General features: G+C 35.0%; 1 protein-coding gene across 1 annotated transcript in view; it reads right to left on the bottom strand.

The window, feature by feature from the left end:
- GPCPD1 (glycerophosphocholine phosphodiesterase 1) overlaps nucleotides 1-14,408 on the bottom strand; it is a 42,509-nt gene extending 28,101 nt beyond the window's left edge. The window contains exons 1-5 of the mRNA XM_006921613.3: nucleotides 14,308-14,408; nucleotides 11,332-11,428; nucleotides 7,701-7,785; nucleotides 1,895-1,970; nucleotides 52-93 (exon numbers count right to left, since the gene is read on the bottom strand). Coding sequence (XP_006921675.1) covers nucleotides 52-93; nucleotides 1,895-1,970; nucleotides 7,701-7,785; nucleotides 11,332-11,428; nucleotides 14,308-14,356 — 349 coding nt within the window. The 5' untranslated portion in view covers nucleotides 14,357-14,408. The remainder of the gene's footprint in view (nucleotides 1-51; nucleotides 94-1,894; nucleotides 1,971-7,700; nucleotides 7,786-11,331; nucleotides 11,429-14,307) is intronic.
- Between the last annotated feature and the right edge of the window lie 4,448 nt (nucleotides 14,409-18,856).

The following is an 18,856-nucleotide window of genomic DNA, read 5'->3' as shown; positions in this document are numbered from 1 at the left end:
CAACATCTCAAACCACATCAGTAAAGATTTTTAAAATTCGGCCTTACTTACTGTGGATTCCAAATTGTCCATCGTCAATAATAATTTCACTTTCTAGAATTGAAGGAAAATAGAAAACCTAGTTAAAATTCATAATGTATGCAGAATGAACAACTGAGAAATTATCCACCTTACACATTTTTTTAAAATATGCAATCTAAAATTTAAAACCGGCCCAAAGTGAATAAGCATATTTATTGTGGCCCTCAATAAAGAATTCGCTTTTAAGGAGGCTATCAAACAGTAACAGTTCTTACATACTTGGTGATTATTCATGACGTTACAAGAAAAAGAAAACTCCTCAGACAGGTGCTCTAGAGGCACTGGGACAAACTTCTACATCCATCGATGTGTGAGGCTGACAGGTTGCTGGACAATAATATCTCCTGGTTGATTTTTTAAACTAAAGGTCTTGGCACAATTAAAATGCTTATTCTTATGTAGTGCATATTCTGAACTTATCTAAAATGTAATTCTCCTCAAATCCCAACTATTCTCTATAGCCAGCTAAAAGCTTTACAGTGTAAACTTACCTGTATACACAGAGCTGTGAGGAACTACCAAAAGAGTAAGTGCTAGCACATGCCCTTCTAACAGAAATTTCAACTAAATGAGACACGCTGTTAAGCCCCGCTCTCTGAGTAACAGGCCTTCCTGCTCCTTCCTTTCCCAGTTTACCTTAAACATAAGTCTGAAATATTTGTCAAAATAAGTGTGATAGTTCCCAAGAATCTGATGGATTTCACGCAACTCTTAAGTTTAGAAGTTATATTTTCCAAAAGTATAAAAGAAATTTTAAGACCAGAAACAAAATAATCTCACTTCTCACAATAAGAAAACATATTTAACTGTAAGATGCTTCAAAACACAAATTATTTTTAAAATACTCAATACCTAATAATTTCCAACCTCATATACGACTATTAAAATTCTTAAGTACACTATCATAAAAATTCTAAATACACTATCAAAAATGTATTAAAGCATGTAAAAATCTATAAAAGAGGATGGAATATTTGTTTAAACGTAGTGTCTTTGCTACAGGGTAAAGCAGAATCTCTTGCTACTTTCTAAGCTAGTAACTAACAAGCCATTTATTATCTTTACATTCAAATTTTCCCTAGAAACTAAAAGATACATTTCTCTACACCGAGTCCATTTACAGATGAATCCAAGTGGATAATTTAATGAATGTGAAATGAACTTCAAATTTTAATCTCAATACAGAAAAAGAAATTCAAAAATACTTGTATGAAGAGAAATGCCATTTTTAGGCATAAGAAAACTGAAATTAAAAAAAAATAACTGAATATCAATTTTAACATAGCCAGCAAGGATTTAAATTAGGAGGAAAATATGTCTGCTACAACCAAGAAACACGAATTCATTCATACAAGTTTATTCAAGTATTTACTAGTTTAAAAAAAAACACACACAATAAATAGAATAATTTGTATTATTCTTACTATTCGAAGTTAAAAATTTAAGAATCTTTGTTTTGGATTAATTCTCTCCTCAAACGTTCTCTAAGTTTTCTGAGCAAGAAATGAAATAAAGCCATGGATGCTCAGCCAAGAAGAATAAATATTCCACAATAAATTAATCTAAGTCCCCAAAATAAAAATAACTAGGCAAGCATTTCTAAAAGTTTATAAAGCATTTCTGAAGTTTATAGAGAAAAGTAATTAAGAACTATTTAGTTTTGAAAGATCCATGAAATGCTAAGTGAAATTTGTAGTACTGACAATGCATTGACCTTAAACTTTAGAATAATAATTAAATCCCACTAAGCCATTGTGCAGCATATTAGTAACTTTATGCATATGCCTCAAACAGATGCAGTTAATGCCCATACCTAAAGGGGTTATTGATCGTGGTTGTAGATGAGTCTCCCACTTGTGAACTATGACTTGACATGGACCACCGATAGTCTGCAATTTAAAAGTTAAACGTCTGCAATAATTTCTTATATCTTATTTTCTACCCATGACTCCATTAGATGTTTGTGGCCTAAATCTTATACTTAATATGAAACCAAGAGATTCATCTTGTTAATTATCAATGTCATATGCCCCAAGTCGGGCATGTACCAAGTCACAAAACAATGAGTGCTGGAAGAAAATGAGGATGAGGCAATAAACAAACCAAAAGAAAAAGGGATGAACTGGCACACAAAACCATCTTGAACCCATTCTTAAATCTGCCTATTATACTCAGGTTTGTTTGTTTTTTTCCAGAGAAATTTTAATCTTTAACTGATATGCTGTCCTAAGCTAAAGTTAACTGCAAATATACTTTATGTTTGATATGTCAGCAGTCAATGAGGTGTTAGTGGGTAAAAGTATCTCAAGTTACTCTCCAATTGTTTGAAAAAAGCCTAAACTCTACGACAACAGGAAGAGTAGGAACAAGTAAGTACTTCAGGATCAATTATCACAAGTTCCTCAAGAAACCTGAAGGCATAATCAAGTTCTTTATTACATATATTTAAGAATAGTAAATAGATAACAGGAAGAACATCAGATTTCTCATATCACAGTAACCGGTCTTTCTAAAGGGCACAGGAAACCCTAAAAGAAAGGACACATGCATGGGTAAATGTGAAAAACTGATTTCATAAAAGGGGAACTAACATTCAGTTTCACTCTTTATTGCCTTAGAGTTTATAAATTTATAGTGTGACAATTACTAATATTGTCCTTTTATGAAGTTCTTACTAAGAAAATAAAGCTTTATGTGTTGTTAACATCTACAGCAATTTAAAAACAAGAATGAACCTACAAAGACTGCCTGCATTTAGCTAAAAAACTGAAATATTAAATGTTTCCTAATTTTCCTTTAATTATTAAAAAAAGACTAAACTTATGTGCCAAAATAAAACCCTTAAATATACATTGTAAAAGCAAAATTTCAAACTATAACCTTAAAAGTTAATTTTTTGTTCTTTACACATTTTCTGAAGAAATGTAGTAAAATACAGGAAAGCAAAAAGAAAAAACAAGTCACCCATGATTACCACACCACTTAGGGATAATCACTATCGACATTTTCGCACATCATCTTCAAGCCCCTTTCTAGGCATATAGTAAATATACTCTTTAAAAGCCAGGAGCATATTAGCTTCTCTCAATATATTACACATCTTTAGATGGCATTAAATACTCTTCTAAAACATGTTATAGGATTTTCAATATTGATTATATTTAATAAATGTGTCAAATGATAATATGTAACAAATTAATAATTAAACACAAAAGATTATTCTGCCACTTAAAATAACCAGAAGTTAACATATTTTTTAAAACTTGCAAACTTTTGAAATTTGTAAACAAAAATATCATTAGATATTCATGCAAATCATTTATCCTGGGATAATTCAGGAAATGCTCACCTTCTCTAGCCAAATACCTCGTTCGTTATAAGGGTTCACTTCTGAATTGGTAGACTGGGTAGATATTTTTAAAAATGTAAATGTGAAACCGCTCATCCCAAATTATGGTGAATTTCATTTCCATTACAATTAAAAAATGGGATACATTTAATCCTACATCTCCTATCTTTTACAACTTTTTCATGTCACATTTTTCTGAATCTGTTCTTTTAAACATCAAACTTTCTAATCCTCGAGAGATGCAAATGTATACATTAAAAATAAGAACGATGTTTCTTAGCAATAATAAGCAGCCAGAAAGAACTAACCTATTCCCTTCCTCCAACTCTTCCCATGTCCCCTACATCCCCTACTTAAAAAAAGCTTCGCTACAAAGATGGTGTGGGGATCTATATTCCCATAGAAGTTACTAATCAAAAGTGACTTGAAAGGTACCCTGAATATTAAATATTAGCAAGGATAAAAAATGGGTAGAAAGAAAGAGAGTCTGTTTTCAATTCAGGTGTCAGGCAACTTTACTAAGTGTTGACTATAGCATCTATAGATAATTATTTAAGAATAGCCCTGTGGATTAATATTTAATAGGAGACATATTTTACTAGTGATTTTAATAACTCCATGCTCATCTGTTTTAGTTACAAACCCACCATTTGCAAAAATAACAGAAAGGCTGCTTCCAACAGATGACTTATAATGTGTCTATCAGCGTTCACACTGCAAATCCATGTTGGTTGGTATACAGCATGTTATAATAGTGAAAAAAATGAACCAAGTTTTAAAATATAGTGAATTTCTAAAATTGTTATGACTACTTTATTAAAACTTTAGAAGGTATTCTTAAAGTTTAGCTTACTAAAGTTCTAAGCATTGATATATTAAAAAAATTTAAGACCTGAGCATTGATATATTAAAAATCTCAGTAATGACTCCAAAACATGTAATTCTTTTTAAGGCTCTATTCCATGAATAACATTCTTCAAAAACTTAGAAAAAAGAACAGTTCCATTCTGTAAAAGGCTGCCATATATTTAAGCATTTTGGAGTCAAGAGGAAGGTGGATCTTTGGAGGAAAAAAAGGAACACTATTAGTCCAAGACAGTACTCCATTAACAGTACTGGTAAAGTTATTTCACAATTTAGCATATATTAAATCAGATGATTGCTTGAATGTTTCTGAACATGTACACAACAAAAACACAAAAAAATCTATGTTTCCACACACAAAAGTCTTAATGACCGCTTTCTTAAACAGTTAACATCACTCAGCTACATCAAGCACTGAGAGAAATAAACAAGATTATCATCCAACACGTAGGCTGGAGGTTGTTTTAACGAAACCACCAAGCAAAATTACAACGTAGTCAAGTAACATCACTGCTTTTAAATACCATGAAAAATGTAATTGTGAACATTAAAATTTTTATTTTCTTTCCAGTTATAAAAAATAAAGTGCATGTAAAAGGATCTCTTAGGAATTTTCATCTATGCTGTCAGAGGCCAGACTCATAGTAATTTTAAAAAATCTTTATTTTTAATAAGACCAATAAAAAAAATGGTCATCTATGAGCGAGTAGGGCTAAGAAATCTAGGTTGACAGACATCTATGAGATTATTCAAATTTGAAGTTAACAGCTGAGGGTATTTAACATTTAGAAGAACTTTATTATATTAAGAAACTACTGACAAAATGACAACCTGGGCTATTCTGAAAATAAATCATTATCTGCCTATCACAGATGACTGATTTTCTTGTTAAAGGATTTAAGTGAAAATCAAGATAGATTAAGAATAAAGTAAAAGAGTGCAATGAATCTAATTATAAGTGAATGTTAACACCTATAAAAATTAGAAACAGACATGTTACTGAAAAATAAAGAGGTATTTCCACTGAAATGAAGGAAAAATTTCAAAGACAATATAATTAAAAATTGGCTAACATTTCTGCATGAGATAACAGCCCTAATTTTAGTCACAAGAGGAGTGGACATGGATTTTAAAAATATTTAAATTACACATTAATTCAAAAATTATCTTTGGTGAAGATGCAAAATTAATGGACTATCTGCAGGCTCACACCACTGTTTTCATTGCAAGAATATCTACTACTTTGTTTTCTATGTTTAAGTAAGTTAATATTTTGATTTGTCACCTGCAAACTTATCTTAAAATTCAATGTATCAACATTTTAACCTAATTCTACAACATGTGTAGCTGCGAAAATTAAGAGATAAAGACTCAACTTCTAAACTAAAAGAAATATGCCAGGAGGTGCAAAATATGAAAGAGAAAATATGAATGTAAACACTTTACATTATTTACAATAAAATTTTAGCTATGGAAAGGACCTAGGAAATTTATAGTTCAAATCATTCATTTTACAGATGAGGAAGCTGAAGTCTGAAGGTCAAATGACGAGATCACAAGATTTTTAGCTTAGGTAGACTACCTCCTAAAACTTCTGATCCAGTAAAATTAATGTTATTACCCATTTCGGCTTTCAATGCTTTATTTCCTTATTATTCTTTATTTTCGTAAAATATATATTCCAATAATTTGTATCATTTCATAATTTAAGATTCCTTGAACATCAGTTCTATCATTTGACAATGCACAACTGAGACAGTTTCATAATTATTTCTATTAAAAACTGTTTCACTTAAAAAGCGCCACCAATTTATTTAAAAAATGTCACCTTAAGCTGGCATGTGGGAAAAAAAACCCTCTAGCCATATGCATGGGATTTTATGTAGCTATTTACTCTATTCCATGAAAAACATACTTACCATGGCTGCCCCTGCATCACACGGTACATGTGTACACGATACAGAGCACCTACTTAAAGAAACACACTCACCAACACATACCGTAAACTTTTGCAAGTATTACAAGGGGAAAAACTTGTTTTTTTACTGTAAGCGGATTTCTTGCCAGTCTTTTCAAAAAGGCATTTTGGACTGATTTGCTGCTTTTTGTTACATTTTCAATTAAGAGGGAAAATACTGTAAGTTGGCTTGACTTGTGTTGACAATAGTCTTACTTTAGAAAACTATGTCCAAAGGACTCATTATGATTTTCTTGTCTGAATGTTCCTGTAAGTAAAATTTAGTTGATTTCACGTTACAAATTTCACATACCTGGATCCTCAAATAAGCTATCAATATCATGTGTGCTGTGACCTATATATCTATGCACAAATGTTTAATTCATACTGAAGAACAATGCCACGATGCATAACCCCTATACCAAATAAATGATCTTTTCTTAAGTCATTAAAGTGAGACTACTGTCAAGATAAGCCAACACAATTATCAACCATAACGTAATTTAAGTTTAATTACTGAATATTTACAATGTATTTTCAGAATAAGAAACGTAATAGGTGCAAAAGACAGCTGAAGTGGGTTTGTCAGTTTTTTCTTTTTTATAATGGTGGCTAAGAGAATGAGGTAACAGTGGCTGCTTGCATTTTTCACATGTAACAAGTATTCAATGACCCCAAAGGGAAATACATTTTTTTTTTTCAAAAGTCTAATCCATGTTTTGCTTCCTAGATTCCTGCCTAAGCCCTTGTTCATATGCAGCCCAAGTGTGCTCAAAGGTAACGATCTGAAGGAAAAGAATCCTTTCAGCAAATTAAAGTAAGAGGGAAAGAACCAACTTTTTTTTCTAAATATGAAAATAATCCTCAAATAATAAATCACTGTGAGCAAGCAGATTTAGATTTGATACTCCAAAGGTCTTCAGGAAAGATCCTGGTCTATTAACACCATTGTTGAAAAAAATCTCAGAGAGATGACCTCAGTTTTGATAGAAGGTAAATGATGCAGCCAATAAGAGTGGCTGCTGTAAAATAATTCTTAAAGATAATTACTCACTTAAAGCTGGCTATATACTTCTCTAAATGTATTCATACCACATATGGATTAACAAAATGAAACAAAAAGAGAAACTCTTGCAACTAGATACTAACTAGTTTACAAATGTTACAGAGAATACATACCCATTGAGAACATTTATCATTAAAACCAATTTTATAACATTGCAGAATATACTTACTATTAGTCTTTTAAAAATTTCACTGCAGACACCGTCTGCCTTTGAAGTGGATACTTCTTTGCTTTTTGGTACTAAAATGTTATTAATCAAGAGTTCTAATTTCCTTATTAGATCAAAACAAACTCAATTTTGCTTTTAATGTTTCCAAACATAAATTAGTTGCTTTTGAAAGAAGTTGGCTAAGAAAACTGGAAACTAGATGACGAAAACATACCTTTGGTTCTAAAAAGCACCCTTTGAAGTAGCGATATTGAACTGACGCTCCTCTGCTGAGCACAATGGTTGCTTTCCACAACATGCTGTGAGGAAAAAAAAATTAGAGCAGCTGCATCAATATCAAACTAAAATGCATAAAAAAAAAAAAGAATAAAAATAAAATGCATAAAGATCTCATAATTCATAAAACTCCTCAAATAGGGTCTGTGACCAACACCATTTATTTATTCCTATACAGAATGTTACTACAGGCCTCATCTGTACCAGGCAGGCACTGGGAATGCAATGATAAGGCAGAAAGAGCCCTATCTTTAAGATTTCTTTCTTGCATAAGTAGACAAATAACCAACTTTCTGAAGCGACAAGAAGTTTGGGAGAAGGCTTTTGGAAGGGAGGTGCCTCAATGAGGAAGTATCTGAGCTGAGAGCTAAATGATGGGAAGGAACCAGGCACAAACAGAAAAAGCAAGTAGCACAGAGATGAAAGCCAGAGTCAGAATCTTCTCTGACTTCCCACTTGGCTAGAGATGTTACATGGCTGCTAAGAGGCTTTGGGACCAAGACTGGCAAACTACACTCATGTTCTCAACTGTCCCTTGTTCTGTCCTGCCCAGCCTCTGACTATTCCCCTAGCCAAGCAATCAGTATCTGTACATTACTTGTTTCAACCGATGTCTTCTACTGAACTATACTATTCTAACATATTCTACTGCTATTCTAAAACTTTGACTCAACAGTGAAAAAATTCACAATTCATGATTATAACTGATTTTTAGCTTCAAATCACAGACCAGTAGTATCCAAAGTGGAGTCCTAGGACCATCAGTATCACTTAGGTGCTTGTTAGAAATGCAGATTCTCAGGCCTTACCTAGACCCATTTAATTAGAAATGCTGGGAGGGGGGCCCAGCTAACCGTAATTTAACAGGTGATTCTGTTAATAAACACTTAAGTTTGAAAGCCATCACAGATCATTACCTAAACACTATTTCAGCATGAACAGTTAGTTCAGTATATAAATGGTAGCTCCAAATGTTCTTCTGTGACACCAGATGGCTAGCACCGCACTCCACCTGGCTTTGCCAAGATAGGCGTCACGGAATTATCCTCACTCTGACTTAATCCTGATTCCTAAGAAATAGCCACAGCCAGCTGTCACCCGTGGTCCTACCTTCAGCAATCAAATTAATTTGGTAGTAACAAAATACATATGCCCTGGCTCCACCCTTGGGAGACTCTAATTTCATATGTCTGGGGTAGAGCCTGGTCATGTGGAGTTTGATAAACTTCACAGGGCACTGGATGTGAATGATTGGTTGAGAATCACTGCTGTAAAGCAAGGATAGCAAATACTTGGCATATGTGCTCCTACTTTTCCCTGATAAGCCTCGAAATCATTTTTAGCATAGGACTCGGCAGATTCTACTAACTCTAAGGTGAAATTTATTTCCTATGTCTGTTAAAAAAAAAAAAAAAGACAAATTTGTAGAACTATTACATACATAAAACAGCCAGCTAAAGTATATGAAACTAGTTCCAATTGTGCATACTAAAATTAGTGGGAAGCTTTGAAAAATGTGCTGGGACCCCTCTCTAATACACAATTTCTCAATCTCCAAGAACAGGGACTAGGCATGTGTATTTTTTAAAAGTCCTCACAAGTGATTCTAATGTGAGCCCCTGGTAAAAAAAAAAATCACTAAATGAAGAGATGGAAAGAGCAAAGCAATGAGTCTTTTCATTCCAGTTCTCTAAGCAAATGTAGCCAAGTTAAAAATGAACCAGAACTGCTCTGTGACGTTGAGCATGAACATAAGCTGATAAAATTCAAGATAAACCAGGAAAGAGGCGGTGAGAAGGTTTAGTGCACCTGCCTGATTTTGAATCACCTTCATATCCTTCCCCAAAATACAATAAAATCTATAAGGAGAGCAAATAAAACCACAAGTGACCCACATTTTCTGCATTATTAGGGAACACTACACCAAGACCTTTGAATTATCTGTAAGTAGGAAAAAAAGTCCAAAAGAGCTCTTGTCACCAGAAGCCTGTATGTATGGAGAGGTTTAAAAGACTGAAAAGGGAGCACAGAAGACTTAGATGCAGAGTACACTGAAATCCCAAAGAACGTCAAATCTAAAACATAAGAAGTTTGCCTTTTGTATCATCTTGTATCATCTGCTTGGGAAGCACTGTTTGTCTGCCATTCAGCAGTCTCCAATCTTTTTGGCCCCAGGGACCGGTGCTCCTATGAGAATCTAATGCCGATGATCTGAGGTGGAGCTGAGGCGGTGATGCTAGCGCTGGGAAGCTTCACTTGCTCGCCTGCGGCCCAGTTCCTGACAGGCCACAGACCAGTCCTAGCCTGTGGCCCTGGGGTTGGGGACTCCTAATTATATTTCAGTGTACATCGGCAATGTAAAAATGGCTGGTCCCGTTAAGTGTTACTTCATTCTGTTTACATCACTTTGATGAGGCTGGATGAAATGAACTTAAAACAGGTGACAGGTCACCTCAAGAGTTCAGAGCAGAGGCATGTTTTAGAAAGAAGTTCAGAAAGGTTAGGTTTCACTTCAGAGAGAAGTGGCTCATCTGAAAATCAAGGAAAAAATAGCCACTTGAAGGGAATAAATGTCTCGTTCCTCCATGATCCCAGTTCATTTATCAAAAGAACTTTACTTGTGGCTGAGAAAATGTGCACACCAATGACAAATAGGGGAAAGGGTGTCCTGTATATGGTTTTTGTTTATTTTTCTTGGCTTATATTATGGTATTGTTTTACTTTCCTTGTTATTTTCCTTTGCTCTGCCATCAGTGATTCTCAAACTATCTGCTGTGAAGGCCCAGTTTTGTTTGCTTGTTTGTTTTACCTAACCTGTCCTGCAACCAATACATTTGGTATCCATACCCATGAGGTTCAATAAAATGAGTCCATGGTGACATGCATGAATGCCCCAGCAATGTCAAACTGCTATAAACATTTCTAAATGTTTGCTCCTAATGTTTGTATTTCTCCCTGATAAAAAAGGTTTTTGTCTAGCTTTGGTCGACGGGCCACATTTTCAGCAGCACTGCCACATATATGCACACACACATACGCGCACACACACAAAATTAGAATTTGAGCTTCATAATCACTGAATCTGGTGCTTCTCCCAAGGTGCATTTCCTCCTCTCTCCTCATCCCCACAAATACATTTGGACAATCCACTTCCAAATTTCCCCAAGTGGAGAAGATCCACCTACCTTTGTTGATATTCACTGATTCTGTCCTAACACCTAATTTTAGATCTTTTATCAAGAATTATGTACTGAGAAGCCAAAAGATAGTATTTGAAAGGCTTTTTTAAAATAAGAAATAGCAATATCAGCCTATTATTTTAGAAATATGGTGGTAAATATCAAAAGAACGAGCCAAGAGTTGAAAATGATTGTGAGAGGCAGAAATTGAGGAAATGGGAAACTTGTTTTTTTCCACAACAAACTTTGTAAAACTATTTTAACTCTTTATGCACATATGGTAACTTTGATGAAAAGAAAAAAGAAAAAGAAACCAAGGTATCTTAGTAGACCCCAAGTTTGTAATCCAAATGTCACAATTATTCTGTCACCTGACATTCCCATGCTTACCTTTCACCTGTCTCATTCTCTGGAAGAAGAGCCACAGCATTTTGAGGACGCCAGTTTCCCAAAGCATCACAGCTTCCACATATCGCAAAAACTTCTCCTAAAGAAACAGTCCCAGTTACAGCAGCATAAGGAAAGTTCTAAATTTTAGTTTTAGGAAGCAAAACCGTTGTCAGTGGCACTAGTTCGACTACATGCAGGGTCCCTTTCAGCAGAAATGGAAGACCCTCACTGGAAGCAAGGATTTGGACTCAATCAGCACAGAAGCATCTGTGTTATTAATTGAATTACACCTCTACGGAATCAAAGCGAGAGACAAAAGGGATGCGTAGGGATGAACTTCATTCATTCAACTACTCAAGCCAATAAGAAGCAACAAAAAGACAAAGTGATTAAACCATAGTCACTGCCTTCAAGGCAGCTTCCAAGTTAAAGCAGCAAACACTAAATGCATAGAAGCATTCTTAGTAACTGATATTTTCCAGGAACTCAAACACTAGCTATTGACAAGCTAAAGATCAAGAAAAGTATCAAGGGGACAGGAACAATTTAACAACAAAAATCCTCAACAACAACAGAAAAGATTTATATAGTGAAAAATCTAGTACTCCTTATGAAAATGACTTGTTTCATCAGAACACTTCTTATCAATAGACAAACCAACATATAGCTATCACCCATATTTGCCAAATGTCATATATTTAGCAAAAGTCTATACCTTCTTGGATATAAGTATGCGGAAATCTTTGACTTATAAACCAATACATCCTGAGTTAATATAATTAAAATTCATGAGGAAATAATAATGAATTGAGCCCACATGACAAAGTTCAAGACAAACTCCTCTACACTCTAAAAGTAACTTGGTTTCTAAGCTTTAGGCACTACTCTTGAAAGACTAGAATTATAGTGGGCTTTAGCCACCTGCATGAGGATTTTGTAGGCTTATACTAATACTTAAACAAAATTCCAAGTGATAGTCATTCAGGAGTTTTCAGGGTTCTGAATACATGTGTGTGAAGCACAGGGTGGTTTTGCAGAATGATTTCATGTCAAAATATTTTAAATATTTAAATTCTTGAGAGTAATCAGACTTTTTTTGTAATTAACTTAGGTTATCACTACCTTCTCTGATTTTCTTTTAAAAGGATAAACACTGTTGTTAAATACAAGGCACAGATATTCATTCCCAAGATTGTACATGTCGCTATGCATATTATAGCATATTCTCTGGCTCTTAGCTCAAAGTACAGATCAGCAGAAAATCAGATTCAGGCCCAATACACTTCCTTTATAAAGGAGTTGGTCATTTCTTAGCCCCACAGCAGCTACTGTTTGCTCTGGAAAGACTATATGCCCCTAATAGAAAAAGTAAAGTTGGACAATCAGTCAGTGGTTCATTCTTTCCTTCTATAAGTGTTCCTGCATTTTACCAATTCCCTTTTGGCAATGTTACTTCGTCTTTCTGCTGATTGCCTGTGAAAATGACTTCTATGAGGAGAAAAAAAGGGAAACTTTTTAATAGACAGACCTCTTTGTTTAATTGGCTTTCATTTATAAAAGATTATAAAGACTTGAATGCTAACTAAAGGAATCTGCAAACAGCTCTCTGACATATTTTTTTCACTTGTTCCCTCTAACCTCACCCCACTCTGCACTCTCTACTCTCTACATTCAGCACACTTCCCATTTCCTCCTGATTCAGTGAGGAAATCAAGGTGATGGTGGAGTTGAAGGTCTCCCCAACGTCTCCTCCTCTCCTTCCTACCGATAGATTCATCTGCATTCACATCTACCATTATCTTCCCTCTAGACCTTGAGAGTAAGAATCCCCTCTTTTCAAGCTGACCCATCTATGGCTAATGCTGTCATCAGTCCACTTGCCTGACATGGCCAGCTCCTTCTAACTAGGCTGCCTATGTACAACTCTCTAAAAGATACAATATAGCTCTACAGTCTTCTCTCAGCAGAGAAGGCTGCACAATGGACTGGAGGTGAGTGCTTGACCCACAGGAGCCAACTTATTTTCAATCTGTGGAATCTTGCCCAGAGGATGAGCTGTACCAGACCATTTCCACTAAGACTTTGCACCTGAACAGACACACATTCTGTCAACTGCTGTATGGCTGCTAGAATAAAGATTCTGGATAGACAGAGTGAATCATTCATTCATTCTTTGAACACATATTTACCCCTGCTCGGAGCCAGGCACTGTGCCAGATGCAGGAATTCATCAAGAACAAGACAAAAGTCACATTTTCACAGAGTTTATAATGAACAAAATTACTCAAATAATTCTAAGAAATCTGTAAGAGGTGCTACAAAAAGTCCTGAAACTTGAACTTCATAGAAACCTTAACCTGGCTGAATGTGGGAGATTGTAGTAAGGAGAGCTTGGGTGGGAGGAGTGGGGCACAGATTTAGGCAGAGGAAATAATATGAGGGAGTCCCAAAAGTGAGAAGGAATGCAATATATTTGAGGAGCTGGCCAGTATAACCAGAGTGTACTAAACAAGGAGGTATCAAATCCAGGTGGGATACTGTTTTGACATGCTATCATACACTAAAATTATTTCACAATGTTACAGTATACAGCAAAAAATACAATAAAGATAAAAATAAAAATTTACAAGTAGGGCTCAAAGTTATCTTAGCCAATATTTGACCAACTTCTTGCACTAACGAAATTTCACCCATTTTCATGCTACTTAGAAATTACAGCCCAACTCTCTGTCATGTGGCACATTAAATAAAGTTACAGGTTTCTTAGAAAACATGAGAATCAGATACTATTTGGGGCGTTTCCTCTCCACCCCCTTGAATTTATCATGTTTCAAACACATTTCTGGTATTGGGCAAACTATAAAGATATTAACATCTGAAAACTGGGCCCACTCTAATAACAACTCCACATTTAAAATAAGCCAGATGAGAAAAATGCTAATTTAAAAATTGTTTTAAATTAAAATTTTACAATACCTGGTAACAGATTTCCTCTTATTTCAAAAGTAACCTGAGAAGGTGTCATTCTGATGGACTTATTTTAGGATGTTGTGCTAGAAAAAAAAGAGATGTCATTTACAGTATATGAAAATATCAGCTCTAGATCGCTACTCCAAGAAACAAATTAAAAACTCAAGTATCACCCACTGAAACAAATTAGTTATATTCTACAACAAATTTGAGAATGTGCTTCTTAGTAATTAATGACTTAAAGAAAACCTTTGCCCACAAATCACTCTTTTCAGATTTCTCTTTATTAACCATAAGACCATCATCACTCCAGTTCTGCAGACTTGAATTTAGAGTCTTAACTCTGCTATCTATTACCAAACCCTGTTGATTCTAATTGATCTCACGGACATGCCTTTCTTTCCAAAGTTGGAACTTCATTCAAAACCGTAAGTCTCCTACCTGTATTTTGGCTTTTAAATCTCTTCCCAGTGATACATTTTATGTCATTTAGAATAGTCCTCCTCAATATTATTGGAATCACTTCAATTACTTACAGAACTCTAAACCCTTAAAACTTTAATATCCTTTACCACTTATCACAACTTCAAAAATTTTCATTTCTTTGCTGTTTTCCCCAGCCAAATCAGTCTGTTTACCATCCCCTAATAACTACCTGAGGGAAGATAGAAAATAGATTTCTTTTTAAATATACAATGCCAATTCTCAAGGTTAGATAATTTAGGTATAGAAAGAACATATATTCCACACAAGGACACAACATAGTCCACATAACTTATCCAATACCCCCTAAAAACTTTTGCACCCCAATCCATAAATGTTCCTAAAAAAACTTCTAATCACGTCTTTACTCTGAATCATTTCTATTTTAAATTGCATTTGTTTTATACATTATTTCACATTTAAAAAGTCCTAAAGAATCTTTCATTGCTATTCATTCTTCAACTCTGCAATGGTAATTTAATGAACACTGCTACAGTTGACATTCAATATTATATTAGTTTCAGGTGTACCGTATAGTAGTTAGACATTTATATAACTTATGAAATGATCCCTTCAATAAGTTTAATACCCACCAGACACCATACAGTTTTTACAATATTACTGACTATATTCCCTATGCTGTACTTTACATCCCCATGGCTATTCTGTAACTACCAATTTATACTTTTTAATCCCTTCACCTTTTTCACCAGCCCTCCAAGGGAGATTAGGCAATATCGCATTTGGGGGTAATGCTCCTAGCATCTAGTGGGTAGAGGCCAGAAGTTCTGCTAAACACCATATAATGCAAAGAACAGCTCTCCACACAACTGTCCAGCTCCAAATATCAATAGGGCTGAGGTTGTGAAACCTGATCTCTAATTTATCTACCCACAGAGGGCTGCTAAGGGGATCAAGAGCCCAGGCTCAATGTTAGCTATAAACTATGTATCATTCCATTTACAGCAATTAAAATGTAAATGTTTAATACACACAAACACACACACAACCATCAGTCAATGTCTGAGACTCCCCTATTTTTCAACTCTACATTTCAGTTAGAAAACCTAAGACTGCACTGGAGAAAAATCTGTCCTTGATCAAAATCATTTCTAAGATACCTTAATCTACTCTCTAAGAGTAAACATGATCTAGTTAAAGCACATACATCCAGTTCTAGCACTGCCAAAGAATGTCCTGAATCTAAAAGAACCTCTAGATTGTTATCCCCCCAATAACCTGTCATTATCCAAATATCTTAATAGTTCTCTTTTGACATGACATCTGCTACGAATGACTTTTAACCCTAGGAGTACGAATATTTCCTTTTCTGATAAATAAAACAGTTAATTACATTTAACTGTATCTATATTGTATCAAGGAGAAATCTGAAGGCTAGCAAAGAAGCTTGCCTTAAATTACTGAATTTTGAGACACAACAAAAAGCCTTGTCATCCAGTAAAAATGCTGAATAATAACTGACCTCAATTTCAACCTGTAACTTGTACTTTCACCCACTGTTTACTACCACAGTTCAACCAAAAACAATGTTACCTACGTAATTAACATAGTACTCAACTATTTGTTGATCAATTTTAAATAACTACTTTAACCAATTTTAGGGAAATCAGATGTAATTATTCAGCTATATTAAGATTAACAGCTGATACAAAATTATATCTAAATTTCTACTGCATTGAATAGGAAACTCATCTGAATTTAATATAAAGAAAATCAACTGGTTATTAAAATTGAGCCTTTCATTCTTAAGGTTGTTTGTAAGAGTGGTTATAATAAACTGGGTTGTACACAGCTGCAGTAAATGTACTATGTATACAACAAAGCTATCCATGCAGCACAAAAATACCCGCCAAAATCCTTCCAGATGTTAACAAAGAGCACTGTCATCCACTTAGTTTGACAAAAGTCATATAATCTGGTTTCATTTCCACCCCACACCCCCAATTTACTATCATACTAAATAAAAGCCTGGGGAGCTGCTGCTACAGCAGTTTACTTGATTGTGGACAGAGGCCAAAATTCTGGTGCAGGATTTAAGCGTATAATTCTGGCACCCTACCACTAAAACAGTGGTGACTAAGTAAAATACTGTTCTGTGGTGGAATGCAAAATTTACACACCCACTTCTAAATATACATAAAACAAGAGTAATATGAAATATGCGTCATTTTTATATACATGAGCTGACTGTATACGTAATTTACCCAACTCACTTATTACCTCGTGTATGGACTATGCTTCCTGAGACAGGTTTTTGGTTTTGTTTTTTAAATATAACCTCCATTTTGTGCTTTTTGAAGATAAATATTAAACAACATTCTCATGCGAGACTCTAGCATTTAACACCATTTTAATATTTTTTTGACTCAAGCAATTATCAAAATATGACACTGTAGTTTACATTTAAAAATATTTGAGTTTATACGATCTGACAAAATAAATGTTACTTAATTTTTCTGGCAAATAAACTATTCCAACACATGACCTTACTAGCTTACCAGCTTAAGGGACAAAGGAGAGATTTAAGAAAACCAAGGTACAGTAACATTTAGTTTAGAGCTAAATTGAAGTCACAGATATTTTTAGCTAAAATGTGTTTCTCTAGCCAAAAAGAACATCTCTGTTTTCCTCCAAATATTTTCAAAGAATAAAGTTGTTTCCAAATCTCCTTGCTCTTTATTAGATTTCCAGCAGCCTTGTGTCTCATAACTAGCTGTAAGAAATATATGAAATGCGTTTTCCTGAGATAATTTCTCTTCATTCTGGTAGAGGATCATTATGACCCCACTACTCTGACCCCAGTATACTTTGAGTCAATATTTTAATCAAATGTATGCAGACATAAATAGATTTTTATTAAGAAAGCATTTCTGGAAATTTCATTAAGCCAAGTTAATTCCTTAACCAACTTTCTAAACAATGCAGTAAAGTTTTCCTAAATGTTTTCCATTTCATGTTATCTTCATAGCATTTTCATATATTTCATATATTTTTCTTAGTTAAGTTATACACAAAGATTTAATTCATCAACCTACTTAATTCATCAATTCTACTCAGCTACTGTGAGATTTTTTTTTGTAGTCACTATTTCTCTGAATATAACTTTCCTAAGTCTTATTTGGTCTATAATACTGGTTCTCCCTAGTTCTTAAATCAAGAACGGATAGAGGCCGTGTGCAGTTTTACCTGTTCATACTGTGTTACTTTTTAGCTAAGTAACAACTGTCAGAAATGTAGCAAGATGGAGAAACATGAAGGGGTGGAGTAGTGGGGTAGCAGCTGGGGAGAAATAGGCAGCGGAAGAGTATAAAGGAAAACATTAGCCGGTCCAAACATCCAGCTAGGTTCCATCAATTCCCCTAAGTTGCTACATTAGACTCAACAGCTGCCTCAAGATGAAAAAATTCTCTACCATTCACGACTGAATTTATGGTAGATTTCCTTTACAACCCGGCAGTGGGATAAGAGGAGGGGCTGATGAAGCACCTAACTGACTGAAGCTTTCTCCCAGAAGTCAACAAGGCAAATGCAAGCGCTTTGGAAAAAGTAGAGCTTTGGGGAAAAGAGGGCAGCTGTTTTAAAATTGTACCGAGGGCACTGATGTCTATTCCTGGAACCCTTTCTTAGGAGAGTGGGCGCTTTCGTTTCTTGGAATAACTGAGTTATCCAAGCCCTGGACTACGTGGTTAGGCGATTTCAGAAAACGAGCAGTTGTCAAAACACAGAGGGATAGATGGAGAAAGTGGCGGTGGGAAAGGGACATGCTGTGGGTTAGCGCACGCAAACGACTTCTGCATTTTTGTTTCTTCGTCCCTTAACTTGGTACTTCCTATACTCGTGGTGGTCCTCTGCTCTTTGCATTCTGGTATATCAAAAATACTTCACAAGATTTTCAGAGGGGAACTAAGCACCAGGCAGCCCAGCGGAAACGTGGCAGCAAACAAAAAGGTCGAATAAATAGGTCTTATCCACCGACTCCCCAGAGCGAACATCCAGGCCGCTGCCCCCCCGGCGGGCAGTGCCCGCCCCGGGCTGCGCGACCTCGCCCATC

Source organism: Pteropus alecto, unplaced genomic scaffold, assembly GCF_000325575.1.
Source record: "Pteropus alecto unplaced genomic scaffold, ASM32557v1 scaffold45, whole genome shotgun sequence".
Taxonomy (NCBI): domain Eukaryota; kingdom Metazoa; phylum Chordata; class Mammalia; order Chiroptera; family Pteropodidae; genus Pteropus; species Pteropus alecto.
This window is presented reverse-complemented; position numbering and strand designations above follow the sequence as displayed.